Raw genomic sequence first — 22,075 nt, forward strand, 5'->3', positions numbered from 1 at the left:
CTTAGATATTTTTCTTTAACAAATGAGCAGAAACTCGAACCACTGTGCAGCAATACTGGAACTTCTCTGATGTTCTAATTATGGCTATTTTGTTAGGCACTTCTGCACAATATTTGCTTAAATATCTACTGGACCAGATTTTCTTACAGAGAGAATTTTATTTAATAAAAATATTAGCTGATATTACCGTGCTTTGTCCTCCTTCTCCAACGCAATATACACGTAACCGGTAGGAAGAGCCCGGATTTAGACGGTCACACACATGTTCCCTAGCGGCTCCGCTGTATATTGTATCCCACTTGTTTCCTGAAAGGTTAGGAATAAGCGGGCAATGAGCCAAAGTGGAATTTGCCACACTTCAGTACCAGCCACAGCAGGTATCCAAATTTCACTAAAATAAATGTGTGCCTGATGTTTATGAAAAAAATGGAAATTGAGACTGGTTTGAATTTCCTGGAAGATTCTATAATTTCATAACGTTTCTTACATGTAGATCTGCTGAAGTGAAATAGCTTCCTTATTTGGGATTTACCTTAACTAGAAAAGAACTTACTGGGTCAGCAAGCACATTCAACATCATTACCAAATAAACAGGAAAGATACAAAAGTAATATTTTTCATGGAAAACAAGCTTCAAATTACATTATAATTTTGCAGGCTGTAACTACAGTTTACAATTGGTGAAGTTCGTTCCTTGGGTTCCTGAATGGTTCAGAACCATGTGAAATTCTGATTCCATTATTTGCTACTCTTAAATCAGAAACTCTTGAGCATTCTGTCTTTCTTTTTAAGATATTAAGCAGGGAACCTGGGGACTTTTAATTAAATCTCCAACAACTCGATATACCACAGAATTTAGAAGGCTGGGAATGAAACGTAATGCACAGCTCACTAAATTTGCATGAAAGGCTTAGGTGCATCATTCCAAAGTGGCTTAATGTGGACATGTGACAGAGAGAGGAAAGCAATAGACTAACAGCCTGAGAGGGCTCCCATCATATCTAGGGGCAGTGCTCTGTCTTAATCTGACACAGCACTGAAGAAGTTTAAACTTTCATTTTTGATGTAACTGTGTTTCTGAACTCAATATGGCTACTTAACTAGATTTTTAAATAATTTAGCAAGATAGGTTTATGTCCAGTTTAGAAATACTGTCAGTTTCCTTTCTGTATGAAAGAACAGAAAAGCAAATAGCAGAAAGTTACCCCAGATGCGTCATTGTTCTCTTTTAATAGTGATAAATGGAGTACAAGCTTTTCTTTCATCAGCCATGCAGACAACAAAGCTATATGTCCCTGTCTTCTTGCCCTAAAATGTCTCAAGTGTGTCATTTCATTTCCAAAACTGAATAGACCTAATTAGTAAGTTTAACAAAAAGCATCTCTTGCGTCACAGAATTTTGTGGCATCTCTCTTTTCTAAATCAGAGAAAAAGAACTTCTTGTGTACAAGCATCAATGTGCCTCTATTTTCTTTTTGATGTCAGTCCTGGGCATTAACTTTCCCAGTAATAATACACATTTTATTCTTCCCACATGCACACAGAGACAGGAAAAAAATCCCCAGACAAGTGAATGCCAATGTATGATCCTAATACTTACCACTTAAGCCTTCAGACATTTCCACAACGTATGTATGTATTGCTGCTCCTCCATTGTCTTTTGGTGGATCTGTAAAAAACAGCAATATTCCCACTAAGTGAGGTAAGTGAAATGGCTTTATAGCTTTTGGGGAGAATTTCCCAATGGCAAAATCAACAGACAGCTGGAGATGGGTGCTTATTTAGACAGAGAGCATACTAGTCCAGGGCAGCAGCAAATGATTCCAAGTCCTGTTGTGTGAAAGCCAGCCCTCAGCCCTTCTGAACACTCTACACAGGAGAAGGGACAAGGGAATCACCCCTGGGAGATGCCACAACAAACATTTCAGTCCTAAGTGCCTGAGTATGGATTCAGGGTCACAGACTCTAATGTAATTTGGACCATTATCATATGGATTTATATATAAAAATATTTTGAAATTTAAGGGCAGAATTTCAAAAACCTAACTATTTTGGGACAGAATAAAATAGTCAAGAGCTCTACACTTAAGACTTATCACTTCTAATATATCACTAGAAATTGAGTGTACTATCCTCCCTGGTACAGTATTCAAGTACAAGATACAAATCTACAGACCTTTCTTTGACATATTATCCTAATACTGTTTCTCAAAGATGACTTAGAAAAAGCAAAATTAAAGTAATGTGAAACAACATTTTGAACAAATATAAAGACAGCATTATACTTCAACACAGAAGGGTACTCCTGCCTAAACATCACATTATGCTTGTGCTGGATGAAATTATGTTGGCTCTTAGGCAAGGGTTATGTATCATAAAATGCCAGCTGAATAAAATGAGATTTAGATGGCAGATAGCACTTTTTTGGTTGGAAGGAAATTATTCCAAATGGAAAATAAAATTGTCATGATAATTACCACATAGAAAGAGCATCACTTTTCCAAATAAAGACAATTAACAGTTTTATATATAAATTGATATTTTAGATCATTTTTGATATACAAATCAGGTATTTTCAATAACCTAATACATTATGCATCGTACATAAAAGATCAAGTATCAAGTCCTGAGGTAGCAAAGCACTCTGGGAAGATACAAGGCTGGACCTGCTGAGTACTATTTGTACTCTACAAGTAAATTTCTTATTACTGATGCTAAAAAATTAAAAGCATTATTAAATGGAAATAGGTAAAAAGTGACAATAAATGTAGTATTTTACTGTTTGATTTTCTGCTAAAGCACTGCATGGCACAGTACTGTTTAACCTTCTCCTATTTTACAGGATAAGGCTAAAAATTCCTGAGCTTAAGGAAAAGTTTCTCAACATCCTTAGCAAATAAAAATTTATCTCTCAAAACCAAATAGTTTGAAGATACAGGTTGAACTTCAATCTTCTCTTTCAATAAGAATCCAGAATGACATGCACCTACTTTTTGTGCCAGAGAAACAGAACTTCTTAGTACGTCAATTAACCACACTTTTTGAAGAGTTGCAGTCCTCTGCAGTAACAGTCCCTATCACAGTAAGCGTATTATTTTTCCCATATAATTAGCTGTACTGTCCCCACTTAGTATTTCGAGACAGTATTTCTCAATATAAATGGATCATAATGGCTCAGTTGACTGAAGTGTTACTAAAGTAAAACCTGACCTTCTGTATAAAAAATATCTTACATATATAATATATAATAAAAATACAGAAGAAATACTCCAATTAGAGCTGGAAAACATTCTCACCCCAGATTATTTTAAAACACTGTGCATGAATTTTTCCTTTCACTGTGGGTTTTGAAGGTACTCCAGGTTTGTCTGGACAAGTAATGTACTCCACTGTCTCACTTGGACTGCTTTTCCCTTCTGAGTTATAAGCAATGACCTGCAAATATATATGAAATACTATAAACACATTGGATAGTGGTATGCTATTCACTGTTTATGGTAAGGACAAATTAATTTATATTGTATATATTGACAGACACATAACAAATTAACACAAAAACTAAAGTTATTATACACATTCATTTTACATTTTCCTTAGTCTCATAGTTAAACAACCACTATACTGAAAATATAAATGCATGCAAGTTGCCAGAAAAAACCAAATCCTTAAAAAAATTCCTTCCATGCTAGTATAGCACCTTCTTTTACAAAAATACTGAGATAGAAAAGGTATTTATATGGGTAAGTTGTATTAACAACAGCAAAGGGATTTTATAAACTCTTCAGTCCTGAGGATCATTATGGCAAAGGTTGTCATGAAAGTCATGTGAAGGACAAGGAATTATATTTGTCAAGGGTAAATAGTGTTTAACCAACCTGAGTGCTTCCATGATGAAACAACTTGCTTAACAAATGGGGGAGAGCTGGGGACATCATCTAGCCTAATTTTAGTTTGATCTCCACAACATCTATGTAGACAAGCTGGTTAAGATAGAACAGATGGACCACAAGATGGCTGTAGAAAACCTGACAGAATGCCAGGCTCAAAGAGTGTTGACTAATGGTTTGAAGAAAAATTAGCAGCAGCTCATGAGTGGGCAATCAAATGTCAGCAGCCAATCCAGTGTCAGATTCTGTTCATTATCCTTAGAAGTGATCCCGATGACAGGAGTGAGTGATGCTCCCAGATTTGCATATAGCACCAAACTAGGAGAAGACAAACATATGCTGGAGGGAAGAGCCATCATACAGACTTTAATAGGCTGAAATATTGCATGAACAAGAACTGGATGAGCTTTGGACAAAGAAAGGTCTTGCACTTGGGATGGAATAATCCCAGCACCAGTGCAGTCTGGGGTCTGACTCTACCCAGTTCTTTTTTCAGCTCTGCTAAGAAGGACATTGGCATTTGAGTAGGAGCAAGCCAAATTAATCAGCAAAGCATACTGGCAGTAGCAAAACCAAATTGTTTCATGGGCTGCATCAGTAAGAATTTACCCAGCAGAACAAAGGATTTAATTATGTCATTTTACTCAGCACTTTTAAAACCATGCTTGGAATGCTGTGTCCAGTTTTGGTCCTCCCAGTTCAAGAGACACTGGGAAACTGGAAAGAGTTCAGAATAGGGCCAGCATGATGATCAGAGGATTAGAGAACCTGACATTGGAAAAAAGCTTTGTTTTATTCTGCCTGAGTAAAATGAAGTTTTATTGGGAAGGATCTAATCACAGCCTTCCAATATCTAAGAGACATTTACAGAAAAGATGAAGACATTGCTTTCCAAAGGATCTGCAATGACAGGACAAGGGCCAGCAGACACAAAGTGTGTTAGAGGAAATTCTAGCTGGATATAAGAAAAGAAATTAATTACCATTAGAACAGACAGCCCAAAGAAGTGGTTGAATCATCCTTGCTGGAGTACTGAAATCTCAGCTCAGCAGGGCTGGGACAGGGTTGAACTGCCTAAGATAAGGCCTGGCTTTCTACACAAATTTGACCTAGATGATCACTAAGAGTCCCCTCCGACCTAGACTTTTCTGTGATTCTAGGAAAACAAATTCTTGCTACTCTTTACTTTGTAGTTTAGTTTAGTAAAAAGCTAAACCACCTAGGAAAAAATAAAAAAGGGGAAAAGAAAGAGGTTTTTTCAGCTTTTATATCTATTTTAAAAATGAGCAGAATCTAAATGATAGCAGTGATGTTAGTAGACTAGATGAGGAAATGCAAGCTAACATGTCTCTCAGACATTAAGTCTCCCAATACAGTTTACAGGATTAATAATCATCTGGTTGTCTTTGTGCCCTTACAAATCAAGTTAAACAGGCAGTTAGCATTTACGTATTATAATAAGGTTTCCAATGGTTATAAAGCTTCTTTCAAAAGCCTTAAGGAATATTACTACTAATTAAGTCTTTCCCCTGTATAATAAAAATTAAAGACCTAATCAACATAACATTTGCTTCTCCTTTATGTTCCATGAATGCGTGAACAGACTTCTGTTTATTGTTTTGCTAATAAAAATAGGGTATAAACATTGGTGTTTATTATAATGAGAAACTTAGGATGTTTAAGTAACTATACATTTACTAGTAATGAGTATAAATCATGTGTAGTATTACTTTCAAAGGAAGACTATGTTCATGTCCTGCAAAAGCTAGTTTCAAGAGAATTAGCTATTCTTTAGTTCATGTGTAGCCATAATAGTGCTAGAAACTTACTGTATATTTGAAATTATTTAAATACTAAGTTATGCAAAAATCCCAACAAAATCATATTCAGAAGTGCAAAATATCATCTGAAAAGGAGTACTTACATGCTTTAGTGTTAACTCAAAACAAATCAACCAACACTTAAACGATTGCCATTCATATTGCAAAGAGAAGCTGTTCTTCAACAGTTCCCAATTCTTCCTTAAGTATTTTACTTAGTATTCTTCCTTAGTATTTTAGGTGTATGTGTGACAACAGCTATCAATATTTTTCACTGCAGACAGATGAGGTTATTCTGACTCTGCCTCAAATTCCACCAGAAGAAGTGTAAATTGAATATTAGGAAAAATTCCTTCACAGAAAGAGCAGTCAATCATTGGCAAGGCTGCCCAGGGAAGTGGTTGAGTCACCACCCCTGGAGGTATTTCAAAGATGTGCAGATATGTCGCTTAGGGACATGGTTTAGTGCTGGGTTAAGAGGTGGACTTGATCTTAAAGGTCTTTTCCAACCTAAATGATTCTGCGATTCATACTGTCAGACATGTCTTTAGCTTTGTTCCAAAACCCAAGCAACTATTCAAGAGTAACTGAGAACATAGAATAGCCCAGGCTGGAAGGGACCTGAAAGATCATCTGGTTCAACCCTTAGGGGAAAGTGAGCCTAGACGAGATTATCTAACACACTCTCCAGTCACATCTTGAAATCATCCAGTAATGGAGATTCCACTACATTTCTAGGGAGGTTGTTCCAGTGATTACTTGATCTCACTGGAAAATTTCTTTCCTATACCAAGATGAAACCCCTTCCAGTGCACCTTGCAACTACTGCCCCTTGCCATCTCAAGGGGGCTTCCTGTGAAGGGAGAACATCCCTCCTCCCTGTAGGTCAGGCTTTAGGTACTGGCAAACTGTGATGAGGTCTCTCTCAGCCTTCTCCAATGAGAAAATAGGTAATTCCTTTAGACTTTCATTAAAGGGCAGGTTCTCCAGCCCTTTTATAATTTTTGTGACTCTCCTTTGGACCAACTCCCACTCTGCCCGTCTTTTGTGAATTGGGTGGATCAGAACTGGACACAGTTCTCCAGGTGTGATCTGACACAAGCTGAATACAGGGAAGATCTCTTATCTCTGCTAGCAATGCCACTACTGAGTCAGCCCAGGATCCAGTTTGCCTGAAGGTCCCTTTCAGCAAGGTTGCTCCAAGGTTGCCCTATAGTGGGCTCCTTGGTTATTCCAGCCCAAGTGCAGAACTTGGCACTTGTCTTTATTGAACTTCATACTGTTTTTGCTACCTCACTCTTCTAGCCTGTCCAGGTGTTTCTGTAAGATAGCTTTGCCTTCTGATGTGTTCATCTGACCACTCTGTGTGGTGGCACCAGCAAACTTGGTGAGGGTGTTTTCAATCCCCTCCTCAAGATCAGTTGTGAAAATGAACAGCATGGGGCCTCCTATCCCTAGGAGTTCCTAATTCAGACAGACTGCCAGACTGACTAGAAACCATTGATCACCACCCTCTGAGTGTGGCCTGTTGGCCAGTTTTCTATTCGTCTCACATACCACCCGTCCAGTTTGTGTCTTGCCAATTTGGCCAGGGAGAAGGCTGTAGGAAACTGCTGAATGCTTGCTGAAGTTCAGGTAAAGAACATCCACTGATCTCCTTGGACCAACTGGAAGTGTTACCTTGATGTAGGACATGATCAGTCTAGTCAGACATCTTTTACTTTTGGTGTAGGCTATTCCCAACTGCCTGCTTTGTCTGGTTTGTAGTATTTCCTAGGAAGACTCTTCCACTTATTTTCCAGGGACCGAAGTAAGATTAATGGGTCTGTAGCTCCCTGAGTCCTCTTTTGGGCCCCTCTTGTAGATGGGGTGTTACTACATTTGCCCTCTTTCAGACATGAGGGATATCCCTTGACCTGCATAACTTTTCAAATGTTATAGATAGGGGTCTTGCAGCAATGTCAGCCACTTCTCTTAAGATCCAGATATGGACTGTGCCCTTCCAAGACAGCAAACTCCAGCCTTGTCACAGCTACCTTATCCTGTGATCTGGGGTCCAGTTATGCTGGTAAGGCAGAGGCAAAAAAGGTACTGAGAACTTCTGCTTTATTGGCATTATTAGTAACTTGCCTCTTTGCTCTGTTTAGGAATGGCCTCTGTATGTATTCCTTGCGCTTCTACTTCTCACATATCTGAAGAAGCATTTTATGCCATTCTTCTTATCTTTGGCCAATTTCAGTTCTAGTTGACCCTAAGCTTTCTTTACTTTAACTCTGCCTGTCCTGGCAAAGTTCTCATAGTCCTTGGTGGCTATTTGATCATCTTCCTAGGGCCAGTATGCTTCTTTCTACCTTTTAACCAAACCAAAAAGCTCATAGTTTGGCTAGAATTCTTCCTGAACTAAAAGTTCAGCCCTCAAGCTTATTAGAACAGGCTCTGCACCGTGGTAATATGGATGACTTCCTAACAATTTTTTTTTCAATCAAGGCTGCTCCTTACCCAAACACCTCCATTGTGTTTACTATCAAAGAACCCATAGCTACAGTAAGTAATATCACCCATGGACATGAAACAAACCAGCCAAATAAAAAACCCTGGCTGTTAAGAACATGTACTTTTGACTTGGAATTTCAAGACACCTGCAACTGTGTTATACCCTTGCAGAGGTTCTTATTGCTTCTGCAGAAAAAATAATCAGGTGTTCAGCCAACAGTTTTAAGAGATTGAAATTGTGAGAAACTGTCATCAAATTCTGTTTTCCTTAAAAAAGGCCCTCCCCACTTCTGAGTCATCTCAAACTTGTCTGGTCCCCAAACATATGAAAAAAATCTTACCCTAAATTTATATTTTGTACTACGCCTCAAATTCTTCACCGTGTAGGTAAGATCATCACCATCATATTTTGGCTTGAAACCATATCCCTGCAGAATTAAATAGGATTATTTGAAACATTATCTTTGCACACCAGAGGATCTAACATACTTCATACAAATAAATTACTATTTCAAACTGTAATTATTATGCTTCTCTGACAAAATAATAAGAGTGCCTTCATTGTGCAAACACAATTTTTTTTAAAGCGGTGCAAATTCATTAACCATTTTCCAATCAGAAGAGGACAAAACATCAGTAAGAAAGACATATACAGTGCCACTGGAAATTTTAGCTAACACTTTCAAAGGGTAGAACAGTACTGATTTTAAAGCAAATGTTTTTAGTCTGAAATGAATCTAGAAGGACCACACTTCATGATGCAATTGCTTTGCTCCAGCTCTTACAAGGCTTAACTTGCACACACAGATTCACAAAGTTATAACCAATTTAAAAGTCTTTGCTGAAATGGGGCTTAATAACACTAAACACAATTAAAAGAAGAAAGCTAGGTGGCCTGGTCACAGCAATGACAAGTCATTAGCTTAATTTCAGAAAACACAATTCCTTGTAGAATATTCTAACAAAAATAATCATTGCTACACTAATACAATAATGTATCAAACATAGTGAGAATAAGTATTCTAAACTTACTGAGTTCTCATCCTCCATCTCTAATATATATGAGATTCCTTCATCTGATGGTGTTCCTGAGGGTTTTGTCCATTGAAGGGATAACCAAGTAACTCCAGCATTAATCAGCAAAGGACTTGCTGGTGTGGTTGGGGCAGTGCCTGAGGTATGATACAGGACTTCTTCACTAAAATCACTGTTTAAAACAGACAGTATGTAAACTAACTAGACACAATAATTAATAGCTAAAAACCAAAATTCTTACTAAAAACAGCTATGACAGTTTCTTGGAGATATGCACAATGAAAATTGCAAGCTCTTACACGCAAACAACTTAACTTGCCCATGAGTCTGTCAGTAACAAAATATCTGAACAAGGTTAACATGTTCATAATTGAAAGATTCCTTTGTATGATGTAATTAAAATGTTTTGCTAACCAAAACGTTTTGCTTTTTCATATTAACTCACTATTCTAAAACACTAAAGCTCTATATGCAATAATATACTAACACCACAGTGTCCTTCCTTTACAAAGTGAAAACATGAAGGCATAAAAACATTTAGGCAAGACTTCAAAACAAACTTTGCTGATGTGTTCTGAGCTTACTTTGAAGTACTGGTTTCTCTAGAGATCCAGAAAAAAATAGAATAGTCTCATTCAGTGGTGAGCTACTTTAAGAGATGATAAAAATGAAAGTCCTATTGCAGAAAAAGAAGTAGAGTGTATACCAGTAAATCTCCTAACACAACTGCTACCCTTATCTGATTTAGATTAGAATCACCTTGTGGTGAAAATACAAACAAATTACATATAAAGAGCTACTGTAAAACAGGGGGATGCAAAAGTCAGTGAACAGGTAGCACGCTTGCACAGATAGCCTGACATGCATCCAGCTATACTAAAAACGCCCACCTGCTCTGAGCTGGCTTTGCTGCTTTACATCAGATCTGAAGAATCACAAGCCTAAAGCTAGTCTAGTTTTTTTAATCATATGAAACTAATTTTAAAGATGTAATTTTAAGGACTACCTAAGTGACTATCAGGAAGCCCTGAAAATAAAACCCTCAGTATAGCTTAAACAAAGATACCAGTAAAATATCTCACGTGTTTTGAACTCCACTTGCCTGAATAATCTCAATAAAAAGATAACTCCATTTCACTTTCTCTCTTACTCAACCTATATTATAGTGATGCACATGTTATCATTTTGGTCTGCTTTGAGGTATTTTTTGGCATTTAAAGGAAAAAAAATCTTACAGACAGCATATTATCAAGAGTGTTGACAGCACAGAAAACAAACATATTGTCTGTGAGGACTGCCAAAGAGATGTGCAGCAAGAAGGGAAAAAGTAAAAAACAAGAGAAAACTTCCAAATTTGTGGGAATAGTAGTGTATTTTCTTGTAAGAAGCCACAAACAAGAAAATTTCTGGAATGAAAATCAGGTGATACCTGCAATATATTTACTAAAAAAATTAAAATTTTATAGGGAGCCTGAAGAAAGCATGAAGAGAGGTTAGATACAAGTAGTATGTGTAACTCTTTTCAAAACAAACTATTGAAGGAGTCATCTTACAAGCAGATATAAGGTAAAAAACCCCACATCTTAAAAAGATTTCATCTCTGAACTTGCTTGAACTGCTCCAAAATACACCGAAATGAACTAAGAGTTCCAGCCATAGCCATATTTGAACAATTAAATGACTATTAAACAATGCCCTCAGAAGTACAGTACTATCTTTGAAAATAGATTTTATTTTTCCAGTTTTCTTTAACCATTATTTCATGTGGGTTAGAATTAAATTTAAACATTATTAACTTAGAGATAAAATATCTGTTCTTCTTGGTAAAATTATTTAGACAAAATTCTGTCTCCAGATGCCTAATGTTCTCAACACTCTTCATAAGGGATAAACAGGCACTCTACGCTAATAAATATTATTTCAAGAGACTTAATTAAATAATATCACAAAGACAATAAAGCACATCTTCACAACACTATGAAATACTGATTTAAAAATCTATTCAGTGTGATTAGTTTAAGAAGGGTACTTAACCGATCAGTGTCTTCAAAGCTTATGCTGGAGGAATCTGTAATATGTGCAGCTATTCCTACAGGGTACAGCTACACTCAGATGTAAAAGGGGAACAGAAAGAGAGCCCAAGCACTGGACCTGCTTAACTGCCAGCTCCCTTCCTGTCTTTATTTTTAACAGTTCCAACTGAATCTCAACAAGACAAAGTCCAGGAGCAACTCAAGAGAATAATTAATTCCAGGAACATCATCCAGAAGGCAGTAATGTAATAAAGACTATTGGAGCACACCAAAAGTCATTCTAGTCCACTACAGTGTCCTCTGACAGTAGCACAAAGCAGGTACTTAAGAAAAGACATAGGAACAGGCACCTTATGCAATGCATTCCCTGAGTACTCTCCAAAGCCTCCCTACACATGCTTCAGATCCCCTGAGCCAGCTGTATTTTTCACATACTTAATAGTCTGCAGTAGATTCCTTCTGCCCTGCATGAATTATGACCCTGGGTGTGGCTCCCTACTCTTTACAGTGTCCTTTAACACTGGCCAATCAGGCAGCGTTCCTTCAAGCACCTCCTTCTGCCAGATAAAGGACACACAGCACACATCCTCTATTTCATGCTATAAGACCACTTTAGTGAGCTGCAGCACAGTGTTCATAATATTTGAATTTAAAAAAGAAACACAAAAAGCAATTTTATGTTGATGGTGAGAGAAGCTCCATTCTTGCCCCACAGGAGCTCAAGGTCCAAGTACTACTAGGTAGCATGGACACCAGGAGTCTGCTGTAGAGGAGATGAGCTCTGGCACTGTGATTGTTAGCCAGATGCATCTACTTTGCCTGATGACCAAGAAGCCCACTCAAGAACTAATGCACCCAGTAATGCAAGCATAACTTCACAAAATATTTTTTTCCAAGTTCTTACTTATATTCTCCACTGAAGTAGCATGTCATTAATTCAAGAATTCAAAACAAAGTTTGGTGCTCTATAACATCTGAAAAGTAGTAATTAAAAGCATGAACCACATATCCTAAGCATTGATAATAAGGGCTAAAACTTCCAAAGAATTCTTTGATATGGTAATGTCATATTCTGTCTATTTCCCAGGGTAACAGGAGACTAAAACACAGATGAAGGGACAATATCCCAATAGCACAAAGGCTATCTGCAAAAAGAATAATCCAATCACATACTGTGATTTAACTAAGCAGTTGGACTAGATGATCACTCTAGGTCTCTTCCAACTGAAATATTATATATTTTATATTCCTTTTCAGACCATTTGGACAAAAGACCTTTTTCTTTAAATGCCACCACATTTTATTCCTAAAGTAGCACACACATGGATGCATATGCTTCTCATATTTAGGTAAGTAATAGCATTTACCTCATTCCCATGTCATTTTTGGCTGCTAGCCTAAAGGTGTACCCCATTGCTGGTGATAGTTTAGTGATCCTGTACTGCTTCTGTTGACCGTAATAACACTGGCAAAACTCTCCATTTCCTTTTCCCTAAAAAGTAATAAGTTAATCATATTATTGACCTTAATACATATGCATCCATCAATTAAAGTACATACAAACATGAAGTAAAATCTTTTCTGAAATTAAATATAACTCAAGAATCTCCATATGGTGAGGCACTAGCATATGAAACTTTGTATTAAATTAGCAGTTTTTTTCCTTCCTTTCCATTTCCCAGCTCCTTGGGGCTGAAAGAATAAAAGCCATGAAGATACTGCACCTCTACCATCTCAGGATAGCTGTCCAGATAGAGACTGCAAGATCATTGCAGGGCCATAGTTGCTCCACCCACTTATTAAAAAAGAAAGACTGCTAGAGGAGAATGACCCTTCCATGTCAGCTCTTGAACATGGTATTGGACTATGAGTGAAAAAGCCACTATTAAGAATGGCAGAATCATGCAATTAAGATCCTTTTATTTTATATCCCCCGAAAAAAACCACTGAGCAGTAACTGAATTTTAGTAATTGCTTCAGGAATTACATTATTGTCACATGCCTCTAATCAGAAATCTTAATTTTCACATAACTTAATGTGCACAGTCACATACAGCTGCTTAAAAAAATAGAAGACTAAAAATACAATAGAATAACTTGCTTACTTCATCCCATTCTAAAAGGTAACTGTGGATTTTGGAACCATTATCACAAGATGCCTGTAACAGGAAAACAGGGAAATTAGAATTCTAACTCGACACAAGAACTCTTAAAATGCATGTATGGACCAAACCATAAGAAGAACAGTGGAAGACAAGTAATGCTCCCCTTATATAATTCACTTGCCAAGACATTCCTAGTTTAGTCGCCATACAACAAATGCCTGTTCCATGTTTATGGTTGTTTTCCTAATTTAGTCCTTGAAATGCATTGGGTACTGCACTCAGTAATTTTAACTTGAAAGACTCCTGCTTTTCTGTGAATTCTTCTCTTTTTACTGAAGCCCACATTTAACCCAGTAAATCTATTTCTAATCACGGAACTGTGACTCAAATTAATAAGTTTGACAAAAATTTTCAGTTTCAATAAACTGGTATTTTATTGATAAATCCACAGCAATTCTGAAGAGTTTAAAGTATTTCTTTTAAAGGCTGTAAAGCAATCCTTACCTTCCACTGAAGAGTAAGAGAATTTTTGGTCCGATTAGTTATCCTGGGCAGATTTGGAGCATCAGGTTCACAACTCGCTGTGGTAAAACTCTCTGTTTCTGAAGGGCTCCCCTTTACACAGTTGCATTCTACTTGGACTCTAAAGTGGAAGAGAGTCAATAACATTTTGCTTCAAAATCTGTATAGTTTCCAAAGAAAATCAAGCATTTGAAATTAAGTTGCTGCCTTGCTGCTTCATTATTAAAATATCACTGTTATAAATAAATACCTGGGGGAAACATCTTGGTCAATAAAGGCAATAAGAAAGAAAAGAGTCCTTTACTTCGGATGTACATCATTACCATTGGTCAGCTTTAGTCTCACAATTATATTTGAAATATGTCTGTTATTAGCTGTACTTTGGTTGGAAAATAATTGTAGCATTTTGCAGGCTCATTATCTATTGTAGAGACATAAACTTATATAATGAATAATTCTTCTGCAAGTGCTTTCGTCAGATGAGCACAACGAAGCTGCTGATGTATTTTCAGAGTATCCTCTGCACTCAAATGAGTGTCCTGCTGAGTGTGTTCACCTTGTCCTTTCCTTTAGTAAGGCTATGAATTAGCTCTCCACATACTTCAAAAGAGTGAATTTTGCTTCTGTCTCAAAGAGAAATGGCTTGTTTTTCAAAAGGCTTGTCTCCAAAAGGAAATACATGATAATCGTCTGGTTCTGCCCCTGTCCCCCAAGCTGTGCAGCTACGTCTTGCCTCTTCTTTGGGTCAATGGCACATTACTCTCTTCTTAATCATCTGTTCCTTTGGAAAAAAAACCCCAAACCAAAACTCTCCAAAAACCCCTTTCCTCTGATTACCAATGTAAGATCTGAGTTGCCAGCTGAAGAAGATACAAAAATCCTGATAAATTTTTGATGCATGAACAGCAAATCACAGTAAATTTGGCTTTACAGATTTCACAAACAGAGAGAAGACATTCAAACAGTGACTAAAGTTGAACACAAAGTTGTTGGTGCTTGCATACAATTGCAAGTATGTAATATGTCGGTTATCTTGGTGGTTGAGTCATTCCAGTCTTTGTTGATTTTCTGCAGTGTTCATACTGGCAGAATTCTGTTTAGGAAGAGCTTGGATGGCCAAGCCACTGATTCCCATGTTCTCTCTACAAACAACCAGAATTATGCAAGAAAAAATATGAATGCAGCCTGACAGAAGAGCACTCAGACAGAAAAAAAAATAATTCTAGGCACTAACCCGAAAAATATACCTAAAACCACTAAAAACAGGAACAAAATCACAGGTAAACACTTTCATAGGAAAGAGTTTAGAGCCAACTTATCATTCATCCTTCTCCTGACCTTGTGCTCCAGGCAATATAGGGGCTCAAATTAAATGAGGGGTGTGATAAAAACAGACCAACCTCTTTTGCTTTAAGTTTAACAACCAAGACAACACACTGGAAAACAGCTCTGGAGGTGTAGATCTCTTCACACCTTCAAGTGGGAACCTAGCTCTCCCACTTGAGCAAATGTCAAAAAGGCTATTGTACAAGGCAAATCCTACCCTAAACTCGAAGTGGAAGGAGGCAGAACATTGTTAACTGGGACCTTTCTGTTCCCTGTGCTTCCTGCTAGCTGCCTCTAAATTGCTTCCCTTGGTCAGTACACAGGGATCCTGGGGTTCTCCACACAGTCAAGAGAGGCAGGACATTCAGTCATGCCTAAGAAGGTACTCTACACTTGCCATTACCTCCTGAAAAGGCACTTCTTTTAAGGAGGCCTTCATTTCTGCCTTCACAATGTTATTTCTTTGTAAACTGCTGTATTCACACTATTTTTTTTTCAACCAAGAATCACAGAGTAGTTTGGGCTGGAAGAGACCTTTAAAGGTCAACTTGTCCAAACTCCCCTGCAATAAACAGCAACATCTTTAACTAGATCAGGCTGCTAAGAGCCCTGCCCAATCTCTCCCTGAACGGTTTCCAGGGATGGGGCATCCACCACCTCTCTGGGCAAGCTGTTCCAGTATTTTACCACCCTCAGTGCAAAAAATTTCTTCCATATATCTAGTCTAAATCTACCCTCTTCTAGTTCTAAACCACTATCTCTTGTGCTATCACAACAGGCCCTACTAAAAAGTCTGTCTCCATCTTTCTTACAGGCCCCCTTTAAGTACTGAGATTTCTCCAGGCTGAATAACTTTTGTGGCCCTCCTCCAGAGCTACTCTAGCAGGTGACCATCCTTCTCATGATGGGGATCCCAGAGCTGAACACAGGACTCTGGGTGGGGTCTCACCAGAGTGGAGCAGAAGGGCAGAACCACCTCCCTCACCCTGCTGGCCATGCTGTTTTTGATGCTGCCCAGGACACAACTGGCTTTTTGGGCTGCAAATGCACATTGTCAGGTCATGTGCAGCTCTCTATCCACCAGTACCACCACATACTTCTTGGCAGGGCTGCTCTCAATTCCTTCATCCTGTAGCCTGTGTTGATAACAGGGCTGCCCAGACTCAAGGGCAGCACCTTGCATTTGGCCTTGTTGAACCTCATGAGGTTCCCGTGGCCTCACTGCTCAAGCTTGTCCAGGTCTCTTGGGATGGCATCCCATCCTCCAGGTGTGTCAACTGCACCACTTGGTGGCTGACACTGCAACTGCTTGGTGTTTTCTGCTGGAAGCTCACTCAATCCCACTGTCCATGTCACTGATGAAGATATTCGACAGTACCAGTCCAAGACAGGCCCCTGTGGGACACCACTTGTTACTAATCTCCATCTGGACATTGGACCATTGACCACTATTCTGTGAATGTGACTGACCAAACAACTCCTCATCCACCGTGAAGGATACTGTGGGCGACTATCTCAAAGGTCTTACAGAAGTCCAGGCAGCTAACATCTGCAGACTCCTTGTCCACTGAATACAAGTCACTTGTTCAATAGGCCACTTGATTCTTCAGGCAAGACTTGCCCTTGGTGAAGCTGTGCTGGCTGTCCCAAATCACCTCCTTGTCCTTCATGTGCCTCAGCATGGCTTTTAGAAGGATCTGTTCCATGATCTTGCACATGGAACATGTTCTATGTTCTTGATCACGCACAGAAGTGAGGCTGACAGGTTGGTAGCTCCCACAGTCTTCCTTCCTAATCTTTAAAAATATTGGTGCAGTGTTTTCCTTTTTCAAGGCACACAGGACTTCACCTGGTTGCCATGATGGAGAGGCTTGGCAACTACATTAGCTAAGTCCCTCAGGACTCTGGGATGAATCTCATCGGATGCAGACTTATGCAGGTTCCTCAGATGGTCTCAAACCTGATCTTCTCTCACTGTGGGAGGGACTTTCCTCCCTCAGTCCCTGTCCTGCTGCCCATCCACTGGAGAGGTGTGAGAAAAGTTGCCAGTGAAGACTAAGGCAAAAAGGTTAAGTACCTCAGCCTCTTCCTCATTCATAGTTACCAGTTTTCCAGTTGTGTTCGTTTGGGAGGATACACTTTCTCTGACCTTTGTTTCTGGCTGACAAAGCTATAGAAGCCTTGAGTCTTTGCATCCCTTGCCAAGTTCAGCTCCAGATGACCCTCTAATACTTAAAAAAAAAGAGGGAAGAATGACACCTAACCACATCTTCCCAATCCTCTGCTATTTCTTCTGACCTACTGAAGTAGTCAATTCTGCTAGCAGGGTAGAATTACACTGAGCTGGGGGCACATTTTGTCATGCATATGGGGTCAGGTTCTCTGATCTACTGGAGCCAAGCAAAAGAGCAAGATATGACTTTCAGGTCGCCAATGAGGGAGCATCTTCCAGGGCAAGGTACATTCCTCTGCTGCTTGTGGAAAATTGAAAAGCAGCATCTGTGCCTGGCTCCAAGGACAGAAAAGGTGACTGTGCTAGCATAAAGAAAAGACCATGAATGTAGGATGAATGTGCACCAATCTTGTCTTATGTTGTCCAAAATGGACTGAGTGGTCAGCTAAGTCAAAAATGTTGATTGTGACTCAAAAGATGGTGAGAAGTTGTTAAGACCATCTCTAAAGACTTAGGCAAATACACAATGAAACTTCTAAAACACTTCCACTGAATTTAATGAAGAGAAAGTGAGATACTCACTTTGCATGGTAATCAGTTGCTGGCCTGAGATCATTTACAGTAACATTATTTTCTTCTCCACTGGAAAGAGATACAAGTTTGTTTTAAAGACTGTTTCAGAATTCCGCACATTTATAAAAAAAGACATGTATCATCTAACTTAACATACCTTCTATGGAATGTATTTGCTAAGAGTTTGTCTTTTGCTGAATATAGCAATGTGTAAAAGCATTTATCTCTGAATTTTAGAGGTTTCTTGTGTTATTCCTGTTCTTTTGCCCTGGTGGTTTCGAGGCACTTTTTGGTTTGCTGTTTTCTAAAGAGTAGCAATTATTTTCTTCTTTACTTAGTAAGACAAGCTGCATGTGCATGCTTGTATGTTATTACTCAAAAAAACATTGAAGTACTGGAGCACACAGCAGCTCAGTCCAGCCTTGCAAAAACCATTATCTAAAACTGTACCTGACTGCACATACCTACTTGTTAGAGCCTAGGAAACAAAAAAGGCACCAAAATCTGTTAGTCTGCTTTTGCTGACATCAGCTTATCTTAGTACAGATAATTTCTCTGCTGCTAGTTTCTTGGATAGGGATACTCAACTTTCAATTGCATGAAATCCATGGAGGGTGACTAAGATAAAACTAGCTAGATACACAGGTTTATAACTGTTAGAGAACTCTACACCCTTAATTCTATATTTTACTGTCATATTTCTCCAAATTGCAAAAAACTGACTGAAAACCATTGTGTTAGGAATGAAACAAGTGAAGAGTTTTGTTTGCTTTGCTGCTGCTATGAGCTGTGCTCTGTGTGAATTTGCCTATTTTTTTTTTTAATATCATAAGACTGTCTCCTACCAAGATCAATGTTAGTGAAGGGAGGGATAACCTTACTGGGAGGAGGAGCATGTGCTGACATAAAAAGTAATAAATACAATTTATTTTTCTCACTACCTGTATGTCTCACTATGTGAGAACTCATGGATGTCTAGTGCAGCTGGTTGAAATACAGCAAAAGTGGCACTAAAATATGCCTCCAACATGTAAGAACAAAATCTTTACATTCCAGTTGATGGCAGCGACTTCAGTATGAATGAAACAAATTGTACTAAAAAAAAAGGTAGCTAATTTCAAAACAGAAGTTACACAAAACTCCTGATTATTTAACTTTCTGGACAAAAGGCAGATTTTTAATGAGGTTTTAAGCCACATATTTCAATGCAGCAGTGTCTAAATTAAAATAGCCAACACCTACATGTACACAGTTTTGTACTTTCCATCTTTTCCAGTACTTGAAATCATCACTTCATATGTATAAACCTCTGGTGTGTCATTCTTGTCTGTGTCTTCTCCAGTATCACTGGATGGAGGGGACCACATCAGCAGTGCTGTTCTTGCCTGAATATCTGATACCTGTAGAAACATAAAGTTTTGAGATATCTGCCATTTAAATTCTGTTGTATCTAAATGTTACTTTGCAACAAATGATCAAAGAAGAGAAAGCAAAGTCACATACTGTTAGCAAATCAGAGTATTTATACTGACACAATAGCTACTAACTAGTTTTTACAGATGAAATCAGGTTGGAAATGCAAGGAATGCAATGAGAAAAATGCAAAGCCAGGTAGGGGGCTGAGGGCAGAGACACCTGTTGGTACGTAACGCCACCCAGTGGGCTGCTGAAACATGGACCAGAGCGTTGGCCGGGCACAGGGACGGCAAAGCACATCCCGGGACATCAGGCACTCCATTAAACCATGCTTCAGGCACCTTTTTCTTGGAAGTGACCAGTACTACGACTTTTTTAACACTTTCTTGTTTCTTATGAAATCCAAGGAGATGAAGGGATGTTCACAAGGTCCCCGTACGTACACATAGAGACAATATCCTGAAGAATTTCTGTGGTCCTGTTTGCCTGAGCATCCCACCCATTGCAAAAAGGCCTGGATAAGACCAGTTGGTGTGACAGAAATAGCAATATAACCAGCGTGTGTGACCTCCAACTATCCAACAAGTGGTCCCAGTAGACTAATCATGCTTAAAGTGCAGTGACCCTCAAGTGGGCTAAATGGAAACAGAGAATCACAAGGCGCTCCTGAAACAGAGAAGTCATTATCTTTAGAAGTGCAGAGGTAGCATGAAAATTGGTAATGGGAGAGGTGGGTAAGAGATGCTGGAGAGGAACAGAGCCATAATCAAAAATGGCCTAAAAAAAAATCTGGCCTAACAGTGTGAGAAATTGCCCTGCCAAGCACTGCTGCCTCCATCCAGGCCTGATGGACATTGTGCACCCCAGCTGGTGCAACAGCATTTTAAGGCACAGCAGGCATGGATTTGCAGCTCAGGTGAGTGCATGTGACCTGGTGGAGAGCCTTCTCAATGGCCTGTGGATTAGCAGACTGTAGGGAACAACAGATTCTAGGGAACAATGCAGTCACACACAAAGCTATTAAAGCAGCCACGTCTTCCAAAGGAGATACACGACTAGGGGCACCCATACTCCCAAAAGAGTGAGTACTGTCTGAAACCCATATGTGCTGCAAGGGGCGGAGGATGCTTGTAGGTGAGTGCACAGGTGCATGCAGGTTTAGGATCTGTTATGGAAGAATGCCTAGAGATTTGTGGCTGTTCATTGCACATCTGCTATTGTGGTTTATATGTTGCACCCTCCTACTGTTTCCAATAATTTATAAGAGAACTCAAAACACATTTCATTACATGAAATTACTAGTTTTACAATATGATCATAGTGTATGTGTATTTTGGGAATAATTGCTTTTGAAAATCTATTACCAGAGTATCAGAATCAAAAAGCTATCTTCACAACTGGTGCTCTCAAATTGCTACAGTCTACTAAAACTAAAAAACTGAATAGGTCAGCTTCAAGACCGAAGCAGAGAGGACATGACTTATTGACAGCAAAGAGAAAGGAAGAAAAATCACACTATGTGAGCCTCAGTGTCTTGGAAATAATGTCACTAAACCGTTATGCACCAGCAGAACTGTACATGATATCCTAAAAGGGATCAAATGTTGGTATGACTAAACACTGAAGTTTCTGTTTAAAATCTGGTAAGAAAAATTCCACTACTATCTTGATGCAATCACCAACTAGATTAACACTATCTATAACTGCTGCAGTAAAATTCTAGCATTTCTGGAAGTCTCTGGAGTTGTGGGAAGCATCTGATAAAGCTCCCTCCTGGACAATCTTTACCCCACCCTCCTGAGTTGCAGCAAGTGGCAGGAGATCCTGAGGGAAAGAAATACAGGTTCTCCAAGGACCTACTGTACTACAGGACTATTAGATCTATTTTAAGATGATCTGTTCCTAGGTTTAGCTACTTTAACAGCTGAATTTTTTCCCTTAGTGTCCAGGCAGTGTCTCTCTTACTACCAGCTAAGCTTACTAATCCTAGCCACCATGGAATTGAACAGTAAATCCCTTCCTTTTGCAGTTGTTTCTCATGCATTTGAAGACTGTAAGCATTTGAGTTTCTCCTCACCTATAAAATCTGATAATTCTCACTGTTCTCCTTATCTCCTACTGATTCACTTTCTTTAGTGCTTTGCCCAGAATCACCCAGAACAGCCCATCTAACACTTTGCTAATGCCAAACTGCCACATGACAGATTAGATTTCCTTCATACATGGGTTATTTTCTACCTCTCTGAGACATAAGGAAAAATAAGTATTTTTGAAGAGCCAAGATTTAAGATCAGAAGAATCCACTACTATTATGTGCTCTAAGACACTTGGGAGTGGCTTTTTCAAAAAACTTGGCATTACTGATTATTTTGTATGCTTATGCAAACAGCTGCAATGGATTCTGGTTGCAACTCTGAACACTATGTGCTTCTGCAAAGCAGAGTATAATACTTGGGTCAGGCTCTAGCACTGTGGAAACAAGAGGTGAGCACGTCTTCATTAGCAATCCAGTTTGCCAAAGTGCATCTCCTCATTAAATATGTTACACATGCCATTTGGGTCAAACAAAAAAAACACTTTTAGCATGTGCAATCTGGACTGCATTCACAGTAACCCAAGATACTTAACTGTGAGTGAGGTGCATCACATGCCATAAGTCCACAAACATACACAGAACAAGAAAATACGATGT

General features: G+C 38.8%; 1 protein-coding gene across 3 annotated transcripts in view; it reads right to left on the reverse strand.

The window, feature by feature from the left end:
- Positions 1–22,075, reverse strand: part of FNDC3A (fibronectin type III domain containing 3A) — a 111,208-nt gene that overhangs the window by 14,540 nt on the left and 74,593 nt on the right. For all 3 annotated transcript variants that reach the window (XM_066544990.1, XM_066544989.1, XM_066544991.1), the window contains 10 exons: positions 19,210–19,367; positions 17,977–18,036; positions 13,878–14,016; positions 13,374–13,427; positions 12,636–12,760; positions 9,233–9,407; positions 8,542–8,628; positions 3,297–3,435; positions 1,601–1,669; positions 188–306 (listed from right to left, as the gene is read on the reverse strand). In XM_066544990.1, the coding sequence (XP_066401087.1) occupies positions 188–306; positions 1,601–1,669; positions 3,297–3,435; positions 8,542–8,628; positions 9,233–9,407; positions 12,636–12,760; positions 13,374–13,427; positions 13,878–14,016; positions 17,977–18,036; positions 19,210–19,367 (1,125 nt within the window). The remainder of the gene's footprint in view (positions 1–187; positions 307–1,600; positions 1,670–3,296; positions 3,436–8,541; positions 8,629–9,232; positions 9,408–12,635; positions 12,761–13,373; positions 13,428–13,877; positions 14,017–17,976; positions 18,037–19,209; positions 19,368–22,075) is intronic.

Source organism: Molothrus aeneus, chromosome 2, assembly GCF_037042795.1.
Source record: "Molothrus aeneus isolate 106 chromosome 2, BPBGC_Maene_1.0, whole genome shotgun sequence".
Classification (NCBI taxonomy): Eukaryota; Metazoa; Chordata; class Aves; order Passeriformes; family Icteridae; genus Molothrus; species Molothrus aeneus.